The 16875-nt window shown below is 30.2% G+C and overlaps 1 protein-coding gene across 1 annotated transcript; it reads right to left on the reverse strand.

The window, feature by feature from the left end:
• Positions 1–1842: 1842 nt before the first annotated feature.
• On the reverse strand, positions 1843–4241 carry LOC100777166 (9-cis-epoxycarotenoid dioxygenase NCED1, chloroplastic). The gene has a single exon (XM_041018233.1). The coding sequence runs from the start codon at positions 4054–4056 to the stop codon at positions 2221–2223; it is 1836 nt and encodes a 611-aa protein (XP_040874167.1). The 5' UTR covers positions 4057–4241; the 3' UTR covers positions 1843–2220.
• Positions 4242–16875: the final 12634 nt, after the last annotated feature.

The following is a 16875-nucleotide window of genomic DNA, read 5'->3' on the forward strand; positions in this document are numbered from 1 at the left end:
ATAAACCATAAATCAACTTTGTCCTAGCTATCCTTTCTTTATGGGGGTTAGTTAGGAGACTGTGATCGAGATTTAATCATACAATTTTCTTAGAATTGAGTTCTGAGAAGAAACTAAGATCGACGATTTAATTATTCATTTGCTTCTTATATATATTTATATAATTTTTACATTTTAGTTTCTAGTTCCTGTATTCATACTTTTTAAATCTGTTTTAGTATCCATAAAGACTAAAACAGATTAAATAGTGTACGTGTAGGAAGTAAATCATAAGATAATATGTAACTATAAGATGAAATGAGAAATTAAATCAATTATGTTTTGTACATAGCCATTGTATTTTGTAGCACTCTAAGACCCTCGTGGACAGTGGACATGATGATGTTGAAGCCATGACAGGGTCTGACTGAATGCTCAAGTTGGCTTCAATTCAACATCACTGTGGGAAGCACAAATGGGCACTCCCTAATTCTCAAGATAAAAACAAAAAAAGACCATGACAAAAGCTGCACTATGAGTGAAGGAATGAAACCCCATTGCAAATTGCAGGAGCACTGAACAAACTACAAAAGACATGCGTTACATGCCGAATCACATTGGTACAAAACAACTAAGGGGAGGAATTGCCAATAATCTTATAATTACTAATTAGAGGGACTTTCATGTTACAAGTTGCTTCTTGGCATGATGAAAAGTTTCATTTTAAGATGAAAATTTTGCACCGGTTGGACCCTCCAAGCACAGCACTTTGACATGTGGAGAGCCCCTCCACAATAATGATTGAAGCTAACGAATAAAAGCATAATAATACTACTATATCGTTTGTTTTGTTTTGTCAGACCCTTTCTTTGGGCTCTATAGTTGTGTCAACTTATTTTCTCCACAATCTACCAATAAAAACCCCACCAATTCCCTTGACTTTTTTGAAAGCTCTATTTTTCCTCTCTTTCATTTCACCAATCCAACGAGGCGATTTAACATCATAGAAATATCAAAGCTTCCTCTTAATTTTTTTTCTCTCGTTAACAATCTGCCCCGCAAGTTCCAACTTGCGAGGCTTGATGCAAAGTTGACTTGCTACCATACCTGAAGATAGATAGATATTCTGGCCACGATTTGACAGTTATTTATATTGCCATGTACGTGTATCTTACTCATCGTTTCAGCTTATGGCGGGCACTAGATGCTCTCGCCCAATTGTTTGGTTCTGATTGGGTACTCACTACTACTACTACTCACGATTTTAACATGTGCTACCCAACCACCAATCTTCCCTTAGTGTGCTAGCTAGCTACCATCTTTTGCAATATCTACAAAAACTTTGAACTGATCAAGACCTATTCATGTTCCATGTATGAAATTTCCTCATTTTAATGCGATTTAACAAAAAAAGTGTAACACTAAAATTTTAGGACATGCACACATAAACAAATATTTTTACTACCGAAAGCACGTGAAAATTAAATTTTATCGTTTATAATAATCTTACTTATTTTAAGCATAATTATCCTAAAAAAATATAGATAATTTCGGAAGAAAATGAAAAACAAAATTTCAAAAGTATTTAACAGTAGTATATTAATATATTTTTCCTTTAACTGAGGCTAAATCAATTAAGTAAAAAGGCAGCTGAGCTAGTCAATGAAATGAATTCAGAGGCCACCTTTTGATATTTATTTGTTCTCTTCTCCAACAGCAGCATCATACAAATCATTAGAAAGACAATGATTTGAAGGAAACTATAGAGACAAATTATTAAAAATAGTGAAAATAAGTATCATTAATTATTCCTGATATTTACAACAACAGAAGTCTGATCGTAGTAATGATGAACAGAAGTAGTTTATAGTAAACCGTAACCACATAATATCATAGTATATCACATTCTATACTGTGATATATTATATATGTACCTTTTTTTTCATCTAATATACTTTACATGCACATCAAGCGAAAGAAAAAACAGAGACCAGCTGAGCTTCATTGCTAACTACACCCAAAAGCTACACGCTGGTCCCCAAAACCTCTCACTCAAAAGTAATTAACCCCAAATTTTAAAAAAAAAATGAAGAAAAAGTAAAAATAAAAATCTGCAACAGAAAAGAAGAGGAGTAGATTCCGGGGGCGTATCTGCAAGCATCCCGCAGTTAAATCTCTCCTCCCAAAGTGAAAAAAAAATCACATTTTTTTTTTTTTACCGTCGTCACCCAATAATTGAATTCAAGCTTGTTTCCTCAAATCCTTGGAATGAATAAAAGTACCGTGAAACCCATAAGGAACTCTGGAAGGAAGCTTAACTGAAGCCTCAAGCTTCAAAGTTTTGGCATTGACAATCTGCAGCTCCGATTTCCACTCCTTCTCATCATGCACGAATGCGAGAATATGGCCATCGTCTTCATCACCGTCGACACCATTTGGAAGAAACAGAGGCTCCCCTCCGAACCTCTCTTCGCCATACATGTACTTCTTAACCTCCCCACTGAACAAATCAACCTTGGCAAAACCCGAAACCTTAGGCCACGGCTCCGCAAGTGCTAAGTACCCGAACTTCGTCTTTCTCCCGAGCTTGTTTCTGTTGACCATCCCGGCTTCCAAGTTGACTTGTTCGGATTCCGAGATAATGGGTTTTCTCGTGGACTTGCCTGTCTTCAAATTCAGCCTTATCTCCGACAAGATGCTCTTCAAACTCTCTTCGCATTCGTTGAAAATGGAGTCCGCGGGGGTCATGCAGGAACCGATGACAACGATCTCATCATTTTCCGGCTCCTCCCAGGCGTTCCAGAGGTGGAAACAGAAGCACTCGGGAGCATCGATCCATTTCATATCATTTGCATCTTTAGCATTCTTGTCGAGAATCCCGAATCTGGAAACCTTGTTCTTGTCGTAGACAACGGGGGAGCCTCCGGTGATCATTTCTGATAACTTGAAGACCACCTGCTGGTCGGGGACGACGACGAAGTTCTCGGTGATGGCGAAATCGTGCATCATGGTGGGTTCTTTCAAGGGAATTTCGACGTCGGGGGATTTGACGCCGTCTGGGGAGAAGCGGAAGTACTTGAGATATGGCTTCTGGACGACGTCGTAGGAGAGGGCGTGGAGGTTGTTGGTCACGGGGTCGAGTTTGGGGTGAGCGATCATTGTGGATTTTAACTGGCCGTTAAAGTTGTAACGGCCGACGGTGGTTAAGTCGCCGTTGGGTGTTATGCGGAGATGGTAGGGTAAGTCATCTTCGGACATGGCTAAGAGATGGTTGTTGAAGTAGACGAGGCCGGCGTTGGCGACACCCATGCCGTGGGACCCATCGACGAGGCCGAAGAGGGAGCGGGCGTAGAAGAGGAGGAGGCGGGCGATGCCGGAGTGGCCGTGGAGTTCACCGATGGCTTTGGGGAACACGTGGCGGCCGAGGCTTTTTTCTTGGGAGAGGCGTTGGGTTTCGGTGAAGCGGCAGGCGTAGCTGGCGGCGCCCGAGTGGAACTTCACGGCGTGGACCATGCCGTCGCCGTCGAAGAAGTGGTGCCCAGCGACGGGCTCGTAGAGTGGGTTCGCGCCGTTGCGGACGTAGACGCCCTCAATGCATTTGGGGATTTTTCCGGTCACCGGGAGGGACTGATGCGCCGGGTGCTCCGGCACGGGGGCGAAGTTGCCAGCGATTTGGACACGCGGGTCGGCGGTTTTGGGGAGTGGGTGTTGCCGCTCGTGGGAGACCAAGGCTGTTTCGACCATGTCTAAGGCTGAAGCTGCTGCTTTCTGGAGAAAGTTCCATTTTTGAGGTAATGGGTGTTTTGTTTCGGAGGGAGAAGTGATTACTGGTTTGGTTTCTCTTGCTGGGCTGGTGGTGGTGGTGGTGGTGGTGGTTGTTGTTTTTGTTGTTGTGGTTGTGGAGGTTGGTTGGTACTTTTTGGGGAAGTGGAGTGTTTGAAGGGAACATGTGATGGTGTTGGAATTGGAATTGGAATTAGGATAGGAAGGAAACCTTTTATTTAAGGTTGTCGGAGAAGATGTCGGAAGAGAAGGGAGTGTGGTTTTAATCCAAGTGTTTGTTGCTGATGATGCCATGGTGAATGGTCGGTTGAAGCAATAAGTTGAAAGCTTTGTGATGAAAATTGGAAGGTATTTTGTTGTGGTAAAAGGAAGTAAGTAGTAGAAAATGGTTTGTATGGAGGTGTGTGTATTGAATTTTGAAAATGGTAAGAGAGGTGGTGGAGGTGTGTAAGGGAGTGAGTTGGGGAGAGTGGGGAGTGAGATATGGGAGTATATATAGTGGTGGGGGGAGGGGGGAAGAGATGAAGGGTGAACAGAGACATGTAGGAGGAGACCACGTGTAGGATTAAGAAAATGGGGGGAGGGGACTCAAAAAAGGGAGGATTGCCAATAAGTGAATGGGACAAGGTGGGACATAGCGGCGTGAAACTATGCCACGACCCCCCCTTTCTCTCTCTAGTATAGAGAGTGCTTATAATATTAAAATATGGGGGAAAGTTCCTTAAATTGAGAGCAATCACACATGACAATTGATACAAGAAAAACGGTAGAGAGAGAGAAGAATAGTGTTTTTGACTATAGTTGTTCTCTATTGGCCCATTAGTGTAGGAGGGTAATGGGCTTTTGATTCATGGATTGGGTGAGAGTAGTGGGGAAGGCATTTGTTGTTCTTTTGCACACGTCGAACCCCGCGTTGCTCCCTCAACGAGAGTGTGACTCCCCCCCTACACGTGGCCAATTTTCTCTTCTCCTTCAAATCTTTGGTCACTCCACATCCCATTTCCCCACACGCTTGCCCCACCTCACTCCCTTCTTCTTTCTTTTTTTCTTCATCTCTTGCACGTTTATGGATTACCAAGTCTAACTTCAACTTCATATCTAAACTTTGTTTCTTTCATTAGGATATCTTCAACAGAAAAACAAATACTAGTACGTACTAATAGCACTAAACAAACAGCTATACTTATTTAAACTAATTTTATTATTTTTATAGAAATTAATTTCACAATTTTGTCGATAATTTTTTAATCAATTAATATATAAAAAAATTTATATGTTAATTAACGGTATATAAAAATTAAACTTATCTTGAATTTTAATCAGCTAATTATTCGTTGTTCTTTTCTAATAAAATTAAAATATTTTAAATATTGTTTATATGCTCCCTCTCGAATTATGCATGCATCTACGTGTATAACACCATATTACTTGTTGATCATATCATATTTTAGAATATAAATATTAAAATATCATAAATTATAAAGTTGATTCGGTAACTCAGAAAAAAGTTTGAAGTAGTTTTAAGAGTATAAAATTATATATATACTCAAGACACTAATTAAGGAATAAAAATATATTTGTTAAAAATATTATTAATTTTTTTTTATTTCTAATACACCTTTTTCATTAAAAAAATATATTTATTAATTTTGTAATCAATAATGCATCTGTGCGCGTGACTTCACCAAACTTATGCTCTTTTAGTTATAATATAAATGTACACAAATTTGTAAAGAATACAATAGTTTTCATTGTATTGAAAGCTTATCCAAAAATAGTGATAAATAAAAAATTAATAATAATAGGTGTCAAGCTTTGATGAAAAAACAAAAATTATCACCATCTTTCCTTCTCCTTAACTTTTTCAAAGTCTTGGAGCTAACTATGCAAACAATATTCCTGTCCTTTGGCAGGATTAATATGTTGACAAAAATTGACTCTGTGCTACGTGTAAGGCCATATTTTGATTGAACATAGGTTACGTTGGCTAGTTCAATGGCTAGACTTCATGTAAGGAGTAACAGAAGCGATTAGATGGCATGTGATATTTTTCATCTCCATTTCAATACACAGAAATTTGCAAAAGTATATAAAACCCTTGGTAATTAATAAAAGGAATGAACAAAATGATGTAATGCATGATGCAACTAAACAATGAACCATTAGAAGAGATATTTCTTGTTTCTTTATGTCTAATGGCCAATGGGTAAATACATCATAATCACAACATACGGAACCTTGGTAGCATCTACTAGAGTGGACCAGGTTGTAATGGACGCGCGTTTTGTGTTGTCATAACTCCATTTGCAAAGAAATTAATTAGGAAGTAACTAAATGTATAGATAAATAGGCTAGAATATGAATTCAAGGGACTCAACCTTCAAAGTTATTATGGTTAATCTTCTTTTCACGTTCCACTGTTGAATGCTTAGTTTTTTTCTTTGTAAAGTTTTTTGGTTTTCTTTTAGTTTATTTTAGTACTACATAACCTTTGATTGCTATGACCTATATAGTTAGCCCTAAGCCGAACACATATATAACAAAGAAAAAAAATATTATAATAATTCACCTTGTAGAGGTTTATTTAAATGATCGATAGCAAGCTCATTAAAATGAATTAAAGTGTGGAATATATATTAATTTATTTTAGATTTAATTACTCATTTTATTCCTTTTCATCATTTGTACATTTTAGACCTTCTAGTTTTAAAGTAATTTTTTTAATTCCTATAGTTTATATTTTGATTTTCTTTTAGTCCGTGTAGTTTGAATTTTGCTTTTTTTAGTCCTTCTAATTTTTATTTTAATTTTCTTTTAGTCCCTATAATTTGAAAGTGATTTTTTTAGTCTCTATACTTTATATTTTAATTTCCTTTTAGCCCTTATCATCAAAATATGAATAATATTATCAATTACAATTAAGTACAAAAATATTATCAAGTAATTCATAACTAATTTATCACAAGATAATTTGTAATAAAAAAATAGTTGATAATTTATAAATAATTTATGACTAATTATTTTTATATATATATTTTGTTATAATAAGGACTAAAAGGTAATTAAAATATAAATTATAAGGACTAAAAAGATCATTTTCAAATTATAAGAACTAAAAGATAATTAAAATATAAACTATAAGGACTAAAAAAATTACTTTTAAATTATAGAGACTAAAAGAGAATTGAAATATAAATTATAAGAACTAAAAAAACTATTTTCAAACTATAAAGACCAAAAAATGCGAATCATGAAATTATAGGAATCAAATGAATAATTTAACAAATAAAAAGAGAATAATGTAATTTTTTTAATAAAAAGGGGAAGAGAATAATGTAATTCAAACATTTTTAAGGAATGAAATTGAAGTATACTTTAAAACTAAAAAATTATATATCATAGGTATAAAAACTCTTGGGTTCTTAATATTGTTTAAAATCGTGTGATCTTACAATGATTTTAGTATCAAGAATTATTATATTATCCATATAACATTTTTAATTTATATAATACTATTTTTTTTATCTTCTTTCATTATAACAATTATTTTATGTTACACTTCTCTCTTTTTTGGTTTTTTGTTTTAATTTTATCTCTGTTGTGTATATTTTTTTTTCTCTTCCTTCATGTATGATATTTTTTTAATCACCATAATATTAATATTGAGTATTTATTATTTTTATTAATAATTAATTTTTATCGAATAATCTGACTTATCACTTTTAATATAATAATTTTTCCACTCAATCATATTTTTTTATTCTCCAAGTTGAAAGATTTTATTTAAACGAACGGAGTCAAATACCATATAGGCCAACAACTTTGTTTTCTTAAATATAACCTTTGGGATGTAGTTTTTCAATTGTTTATTTTCCTTTGTTCTCTCTCTCCTCTTGCTTCTTAATTTTAGAACTGATCTGTTAACATCAATTGTTGAAAACTAACGGACTGCAAGTTTGAAGATTGAAAAATTAGGTGAGAGATATAGGTAAAAAAATAGGATTCATTTGAATTGAAGATTGAAAAGTTAGTTATAGATATAGCTAGCCTAGCATGCATATATTTACTTCTGACCAGGTGAGAGATTAAGTATTAGCCACGATATACCTGCGATAAGTTTTGTAGTTTATACCTTATTTAGGAGACAAACTTTGGCTAGGTCTCCTTGTTTGGTTTTTTTAATGCGAGCGTATCTGCAGCAGAAAGATTTTCTTCTTGTCGAGTACAATATATTATTCACATTAATTATATTATTAATTAATTTGTTGTGAGAAGAGAGAGATTCTATGCATTTTTTTTCGTTCAAAGGCCTGACTGAGTTCACATTTTTTTTAGTAGTAACTTGCTTTCGGCTTATCATGGTCATGGGTGCTAAGTGCTAACAACCATATCCTCTTTATGTTTTGCCGAATAAGTTAAATATTTAAAAATAGTTTAATATATAATCTGGAATATTTGAATATAATACTCTCTTTAATGTCATGGATGACTCTAATTTTTTTTAAAAAGTTGAAATAAGATAATTTAATGCATTACAATATAGATTAAAGACTGGTTTTGATAAAGATCAAAATTTTGTATGATTTAATAATGTATAAATTAATGCAACATTCTTATGCGATTAACGTGTCGGCTGCAGCATATGTTACGCAGTCCATGATCTAATCTCCAATTTTCCAAATGATTAATGAGATTGTTGGGGCTTTCCCCCCCGAGGTTTAAAACATTTTTTTGGGTTAATGGACAAGGATCGGAAGTTTTTAGTTTAACTAACATGCGCACCATTGCAATTTCTCCACAATTTTATATTACTTTTTTATATTACAATAATATCTTTGAATTAATAGTTCGAAACTAAACTCTTTTAAGATATAAACATCATCCAAGTGAGTCTTATTCTTATATCCCTCCATAAAAGTTCTTTTTATATCTACTAGTTCAGTATAATAGCTTTAATTAACTTTATTTCACTTGCTTTCGAGCTATAGTAAACAATATCCTATAAATTAAATCTTAACCTGCATTTTCAATCAGAATTTCCTAATTAAGTTATTTTTTATTCTTATGTGTCATGTCGAAGTTTATATATAATTTTATTCTAATAATAAGAAATTCTAAAAAATTTCAAAAAATTTATATTTTTTTATTTTTTTATTTTCATTTAATTATGATATTATTACATGTGAGATAAATATTATTTTTTATTGTTAAGAAATAATTTTTTACACGATGCAAATTTTATTTTTAAGAAATTCGTTTTGCCATATAAATTTGTTTAAATGAAGAAAAAAATAATTTCTTCACTTAACAAAATCTTTCAATAAATAACATTGAAGATGCTCTTAGTATTATCAAATTAACTAGATATATAGTCGGCACGTTTGTTAATGATTTCAACAGAAATCCATAAATATAGATTGTCAGACATGTCATAATTAAATTTAATTAGGATTAAGTACTGTAATATCGAAAGATTAACACACTATCTCCGATCAAATCGATACACAGACTTTCATGTTTCCCTCTCTTCACGGGTTTTTATTGTTTAATTAGATAAATAAGGATATATATGTATATTTTTAAATTTTACTGACAAACTAATTAGAACCACAGTACATTTTTAAATAATTCACCCACTGGAAACTGAATATAACGTGAGTATATACGATTATTGTTGTTAATGTTACTTGTTATAGTATTATTACATAGTGATTCTTAACGGTTCTAACGCGTATGCGGCTTTCTCAAATGCTCTTCTTACGTACTCACCAAACAAACCGACCCACTTAATTCATGCATAATGCATTTTATGATCAGAATTCCACAAGAAGCGGCTCAGATATAATGAAAAACACAAAGTGGACTTCATATATTTGGGAGACATATACATATACAATCACAGTCACATCTTACAGTGCAAAATGACATGTTATACAAAGTTTTTATGTACAACAGTACAAGTACTACCACATCTAGTTGAATATGCATGAGTTATATGGATATCTTTTCTTGGAAATGAATATATATATAAAAAAAAACTAATGAGATATACCGTGCTTGCTATGTATTTATACTTTTTTTTTAAAAAAAATTAACTTTGTATGACTTTAGTGTAATTATTTCTTATGATTTAAATATTATTAAATAAATACTTATTTAACATACGCTGGACAAAACAATAACTTAATCAGGTGAAAAAAATAAAAAAGAATTACCTCATTTTAAAATATTTTTTTGTCATTCGGGGAATTAAAAATTTTATATTTTGGAAATATAATTGTATTTAACTAAATATATAGTTTTTTTTATATGAGTCCGAGTATTTATTTCTATCATTCCAATACATATATTTTTCTTTCATATTTATATTTAATCAAAATATTATTTTGCAATGCTTATTTTCTTATTTTATTTGTATATAAATTAAGGAAGTTTTTGTGTAGAGTTAAATTAAAAAATGAGAAGCGTCACATATAATGGTATAAATCTCAATGCAACTTGCCTAAATTAAAAATAACATAATTAATATTTGGTAATTTTTAATCAAAATAAATAGTAATTTCAAAGGGTAAAAATATATAATTTTAGAAAAAAAATTCATATGGATGGATTCGATACTACACTTATAAGCATTTAGTTAGAAGCAGATAAGACACAGAAGTTTAGCAGAAAAGAAAGAAAATGACAAAACTCCCTAAAAAAAATTCCTAATATTCATTGCTTGACTTGATTTGCAAGTTTTCCTTAGTCTCATTTTGTTTGACCTTTTGGGGGAAAAAATTGTTCCATTTTTAATGTCATTCTACAATAATCAGTGAAGCATTATATATATTTTTTATTATATACTAGTACTTAGCCATATATTATGGAGTTAAAAAATAATAAAGAAGTATAAATGAGAAATAAAATATATATTAAAAATCGCATAATAGCTATTATAAAATAAAATACCAATTACATTTATTAATTATTGTAACAAAACCTTAAACATCAAATAAAATAGGATGGAAGAAATATGTATATTATATCTTTTTAAAAAGAATCTATTCCCTTACAAAAATTCCACACCGATATCATTTAATTTGAGCATAATATATGCCAAGAGACACAACAGAACACATGTATGGCATTTGATTAGGAAGAAAACGAATAGGTTTAGACCCACGAGAAGGGCAATACACGTGATTGGTAACCTACATATGCCTTTGAGATATGAGCAAACCAAGCAAATTAATAAACAGATACATATTTTACTAAGTGCAAGTGTAGCATGCAATAATAATAAGGAAGAAAGAATTATAACTTATAAGTATTATTTGGTGTTGCAGCCTGCACATGAAATGCGCAGCCATTGTTTATGGAAATTAAAATTAGGGCAACAAAATAAATGCTTTCGTTGAAGAATCAAATCCATGTTTGGAAGAACTGGTGCAAACGGAAAGAGAAATCACAATGATTGATATTGAACTTCAAACGCAATTAATGTTATTATTGTATATGTCATACTAGGCATTGAATTAATAGATGGGTCAAGTGGAGTTCAACAATTAATTGTCTGATATCAGATCACATAAATTGATCGAACCCTTGTGCTGGGATTGACTTACACATGGGAGGGACCATGCATCATGAATCATTTGCCCTTAATTTATCACTATTCATAGCAGTGATCTTCCATGTGTGCACATGGTTGAACATGCTAAACACTAATTAATATAATCTTTTTTCCTTTCTTTTCGTTACGATTCATCTTTAATCATAGTCATATGGAACACGAGGAATGATAGGAAGAAAGAACAAATCAGTTTGGGCGGTAGCACTAATTGAGTAACATGTCATTTTAGTTTGACCTTGACACATTTTAGTTTGAGGTAATTCAACAATATATATATATATATATATATATATATATATATATATATATATATATATATATATATATATATATATATGGGAAGTAATTTTAAACGCCAACTAATCCCAATTTAGTCAAATAAACAAAACTTTATCAGCATTTTTTTTTAATTTACTGATATTTACACAAGTTAAATTTCTATTCACTTACACTAACAAACATCATTGGATGTACTTAAATGGAATTTCATCAAAATATAATTTGTGAATGAGAGAGTTAAGGTTTGATTCACGTGCATGGTTGCATTATTTACTTGTATGACAACAACCCGTCTTACTCCTTTAAGGACAATAACCGAAAATAACTAATGCAACTGGAAAGTCCCAAGTTTAAATCCTTTGATTTATGATGGAGACAGGAAAAAAAAATATCTCTGGTTCATGTAGAAGATTAAATTATTAAGAACATGTTTGATTCACTTTTGTTTTTAAATTTAAAAACTGGTTTCTAAAATTATTTGTGATACTATTCATCAATAACTTTTATTTTATCCAAAATTTTCAAGTTTTGAAAATTATTTTTAAATAAGTTTTTTAAGAAAAAGAACATATAAACAACTTTAAAATGCTTACTAACATGTGGTTAGTTCAAGTAAAACATGATTTGATAAAATTTTAAATTAAAGTTTTCTAAATTAAAAGGATGTGATCCAGAAATTTTTTTTTACTAAAGATAATCAATCAATTTTTTTTAGGAGAAATTAGTCATCAACATAATTCATTGATATTTTACACTAATATCCTAAATTATAAAATCTATTTTTCTCAAAAGAATCTTATATAATGATTTTGTCAAAATTAGTGAAATTAACTATTTTGAAATACATAATTTTTTTAATGCAGATTTTATTTTTCTTATCCCCAAGAAACACTGAAGATATTTCAAGACTTACTTATCTCTCTCCCCCTCTCTCTCTCTGCACCTTTCTAGAAAAAGACACATCATTATATCAATCCCTTTATTTTTTTAAAATAAAACTACAACAACGCAACCCGCACTTCATCATCCTCAAATTATGTAGAAAACAAGTATTCTTTAATTGGGTGTGGCTATGATAATTTAATTCAAAAGTAACAACTGCTTAATCCTCTCCAATTAATAATTCCATTGCGCCCTTGATGGCAAGATTAGTCTAATCCAAACATGGGTAACTGCAACGCCCCCAACCAATGTATGGCAGTTGGGATCCGCATCATGAAATATTCTTCGAACTTTGTTTTCTCCAAATTTTAAATAATTATGTCTATCTTACCTTGTTCAATCCACTGCTGCCCAACAATCATGTTACTAATTTAAAAATTAAAAAAAGATGAAGGATGCAAATGCTAGGATTACATGCATGACCACATACATATCCATGCAATTGCCTTAAAATGCTAATCCAAAATGCCTTATAACGTTAGATATCGTGGCTTCAACTTGCCATTTATTTATATTTACATGCTTAAAAGTGGATCGATAGTATGAAAGTTTTGTGTTTCCACTTGTGACGAAAATGTAACCCAAAGAAAAATAATTGGTGGATTCCTGGTCCTAGCAACGGACTACCAGAAAAAACTACTTAACTGTCCTTACCAACTAACATACTTGTGTAACACCCACTTATATTACTATAAATTCAACCAATCATGTTTGTTTCTTACACTGCATTCACATGGAAGGCTACAATCTTCAAGAAAGCAAAGCAAAGCACTTTTGCTTGATTTCGTTCATGCATTTGCACAAACTGGAATTCGGTAGTTCAGAACATCAGAAGGAATGACACGCGACCCCATTAATTAAGAGTTTAATTTTACAAAAAAAAAAGGATAATGAAACAAAAAGATAGGCTTCTTAATTAGTGAAGAAAGAAAAAGGTAGTTTCATGTAAGTTTCTATGGTTTTAGAAGAGTGTCCTAGCATCCATGGGCCATTAGATCTCGAAGGGAAGCTAGTGTTGAAGGCACATGGAGGGCACAATCAGCAGAGTTAAAAACTTAAGTGTGGGGTATACCATTTTCAAATTAGACAACCTTTAGATTATAAAATGGAATACCTAACATATCATGAAAGAAATTAGCAACAACCTTTTTGTTTATATTTGTGAAACAAATCATACCAAAACATTCTTTAATACACCGTTTAAAACATTTTTATTGTTATTTATTAAAATTTATTAAAAATTATAAAATTTTATGAATCTTATTTTTTGTTTAATGAATCTCACTTACAATATTGTAATTCTTTTTTAAAAAACTATAGTAATAATAGAAAAGAATATATTAAAAAAAGTGTGATAAAATGTATATTACTATCACTCCTCTATTTGTAAATACACATTAATTATTTATTAAGACGTGATATATATAATTTATATAACATTAATTTTTGTGTCTTTGTGTATTGTGATAACATAATAAATGATGTGTGAAAAGAGATAAATACAAAAAAAATTATTATTATACAAACTTGTATATAAATTATTGTATAAATAATATTTCACTTATTTATTTATGATTTAATTAATCATTTGGTACATACACTTGATCCATTTTTGTCTTAGTCATTATACACAAAAGTTGTATATTTTTTTAGTCATTATACGAATATGTTTGTTATGTTATAATCCTCATACCAAGTAACTTTGTTTGCTCTAGATTCTCTAAAACCGACACAAAATTGAAATTGGAAATGTGAAATCACTATAAAATTTCTAACCGTTATGAAATTGTTTAAAAAAATTCTGACAGCTGTGAAACAACCAGAAGTATGTCTAAAACCTCCACAAAACAATGAATTTTTTAAAGTTATTTACTGTTCCAATTTCGTGAGTAAATTTGCAACAACTTTGCACCGCTTGTTTAATTTTATTATAGATTTAATTCTTTAGTTATAATTTTGTAGCCATTTTAGAGAATATAGAACTAACAGAGTTAATTGGTAACTATAATGACATATATAGACTAAAAATTATATAAAAATATTGCTTTGTAGAGACAAACATGAGTACTTTTTATCTATAAAAACTAAAAATGAAAAATTGGCATGGGTAAATGGAGGTAATGATTAATTAAACCTTTACTTATCTTTAGGATTCTTCAATTTCCAGAGTATTAGTGTAACTATGGTAGGAATTAAAAGTATGTTAGAGGAAGAAAATCAAAATGAATTTAGCCTGTGATTGATTACATGTGATGCATAGACAAAATCCTAATTAGTTTCATTCATTATTACAAAAGAAAAAATTATAACATTTATTAGTCTTTTAATTGCAAATTTGTAGTATATTTAGATCATCACATTTAAGATATTATTCATTTTAACTTACATGATATGATATGAGTTTTATAAATTTATCTTAAAAGATACATCAAATGATATGATATGAGTTTCACGAATTTATCTTAAAAGATGTTTCAATAGATTAATGAAAGATTTTGTTTATAAATTATTTTTGTCTAAGCAAAATTCCAACATATAAATTCAAGACAATATATAAATATAAATAAAAACATTTTTTTATAATTATACAAAACAAAAAAAAAGGTAAACAAAATAAAATTGGCCACCTACCAACAAGGAGCAGATTTCCTGTCAAAAAAAAAAGGAGCAGATTTTGCTGCATTTGCCTGTGGGCTAGTGATGGGTACTAGACATTAGGAATTTTTATTTTGATTCAAACTTTTTGTATATAAACTGTGGAAATGAAATGCGTAGGATTCTAGCACAAGAACATCGTGCCTATGTTTGGAAAGATTCATAGGCCCTAAGTGTATGACACGTGTCCGGTTTGAATCAGTCAGTTAAAAGGAAAAGATTGAATAATTTATCAAAGCCTGCATGATTTGAATGTGATATGAAAAAGAGATTGATTAGCAATACCAATCAGTGTATACTTTAGATACGTCATTCAAAATTCACTCTACCTAGATTGGCACTGCTATAGAATTTGGCTTAGATTGAGTTTTAGATATTAGAAGCAATATATATTTTAAGTTATGTTTAGGTTATGATTTAATTATAATCAATTTAATAAAATACTATAAACGTACTTTTTTAATTTAAATTAATATAATTTATACATTAATTTTAAAATAATTTAGTTTAAAATACCTTTTTAAAAAAATATATTTTTAAATTGATGAAATAATGATTTAATTATTATACAAAAGCTTACAGTTCAAGTAGTGCTAAACTGCAAAACGTATAATAATATGTAATAAAATTTATAATTGAAATTAATATATTTTATAAATCACATTGTTAACATACTATAATAAATATAATTTATTTTAAAATATATTTTACAAAGCATTTATTTTTATTTAATACTAATATTTTAGCCTACATATTATACTGGACATATATTTACTTTTATATAATAAAAAATTATATTAAATAAGTTTTTGAAACGTATATATATTTCGTAATTTAAATTCATAATAAATTCGTTTGAATATATAAATAATATTTTAGAATTATAATGAATAATTTATAGTGTGATATAAAATTATTTTAAATGTTTAATTTTTAAAATATTAAAATTTTAAGTTAATGATTGCAATAGAAAATATTAGATTAAAAGACAAACGATTAAAAAAATTAAGCAAAGAGATAAAGATAACTAAGATTTTTTTTTTACAACTTGCAAAAATATGTGTAAAATGTACTTCAAAAGAGAGAAGAAAAGAATATTAACAATTAAATTTTAATTGAGAGAATAGACAAGATAATTAATAGTAGGTTGTTACCTTATGTTTTCTAATTTATAATACATGATAGGTTTTTTTAGTAAATTCTTATAAAAAAACACTTAACTTTTATTTCTTTTCTTATTATATTTTTTCTATTGTATCATTGATCTTTTTTTTTCTTTTAATCTCTTATCGACACCCTTTTAAAATACAACATAATTTATCATTATTCTATTTAACCCACGTTTTTTTGGATATAAGGGTGTTGTTATTTTTTCTTTTTGTGCACTGAAACGTGCAAACAGACGATTGTTGCCTCACAAAAATAACTTTGTTTAATATTCAAAGCAAAAGTTGTGTTGTTTATAATAATGACTTAAATATATTTTTTGTCTTTAATATATATTTGTTTTTGACAGTTGATTTCTAATAAAAAGAATTTGAATTAGGTCTTAATATTTTGAAAGTTTTGTTTAAAGTTTTTATCATTATCTAAGATCCATTAACTGTTTAGGTGACGATTAA

The sequence above is a fragment of the Glycine max genome, chromosome 8 (assembly GCF_000004515.6).
Source record: "Glycine max cultivar Williams 82 chromosome 8, Glycine_max_v4.0, whole genome shotgun sequence".
In the NCBI taxonomy this organism is placed as follows: Eukaryota; Viridiplantae; Streptophyta; class Magnoliopsida; order Fabales; family Fabaceae; genus Glycine; species Glycine max.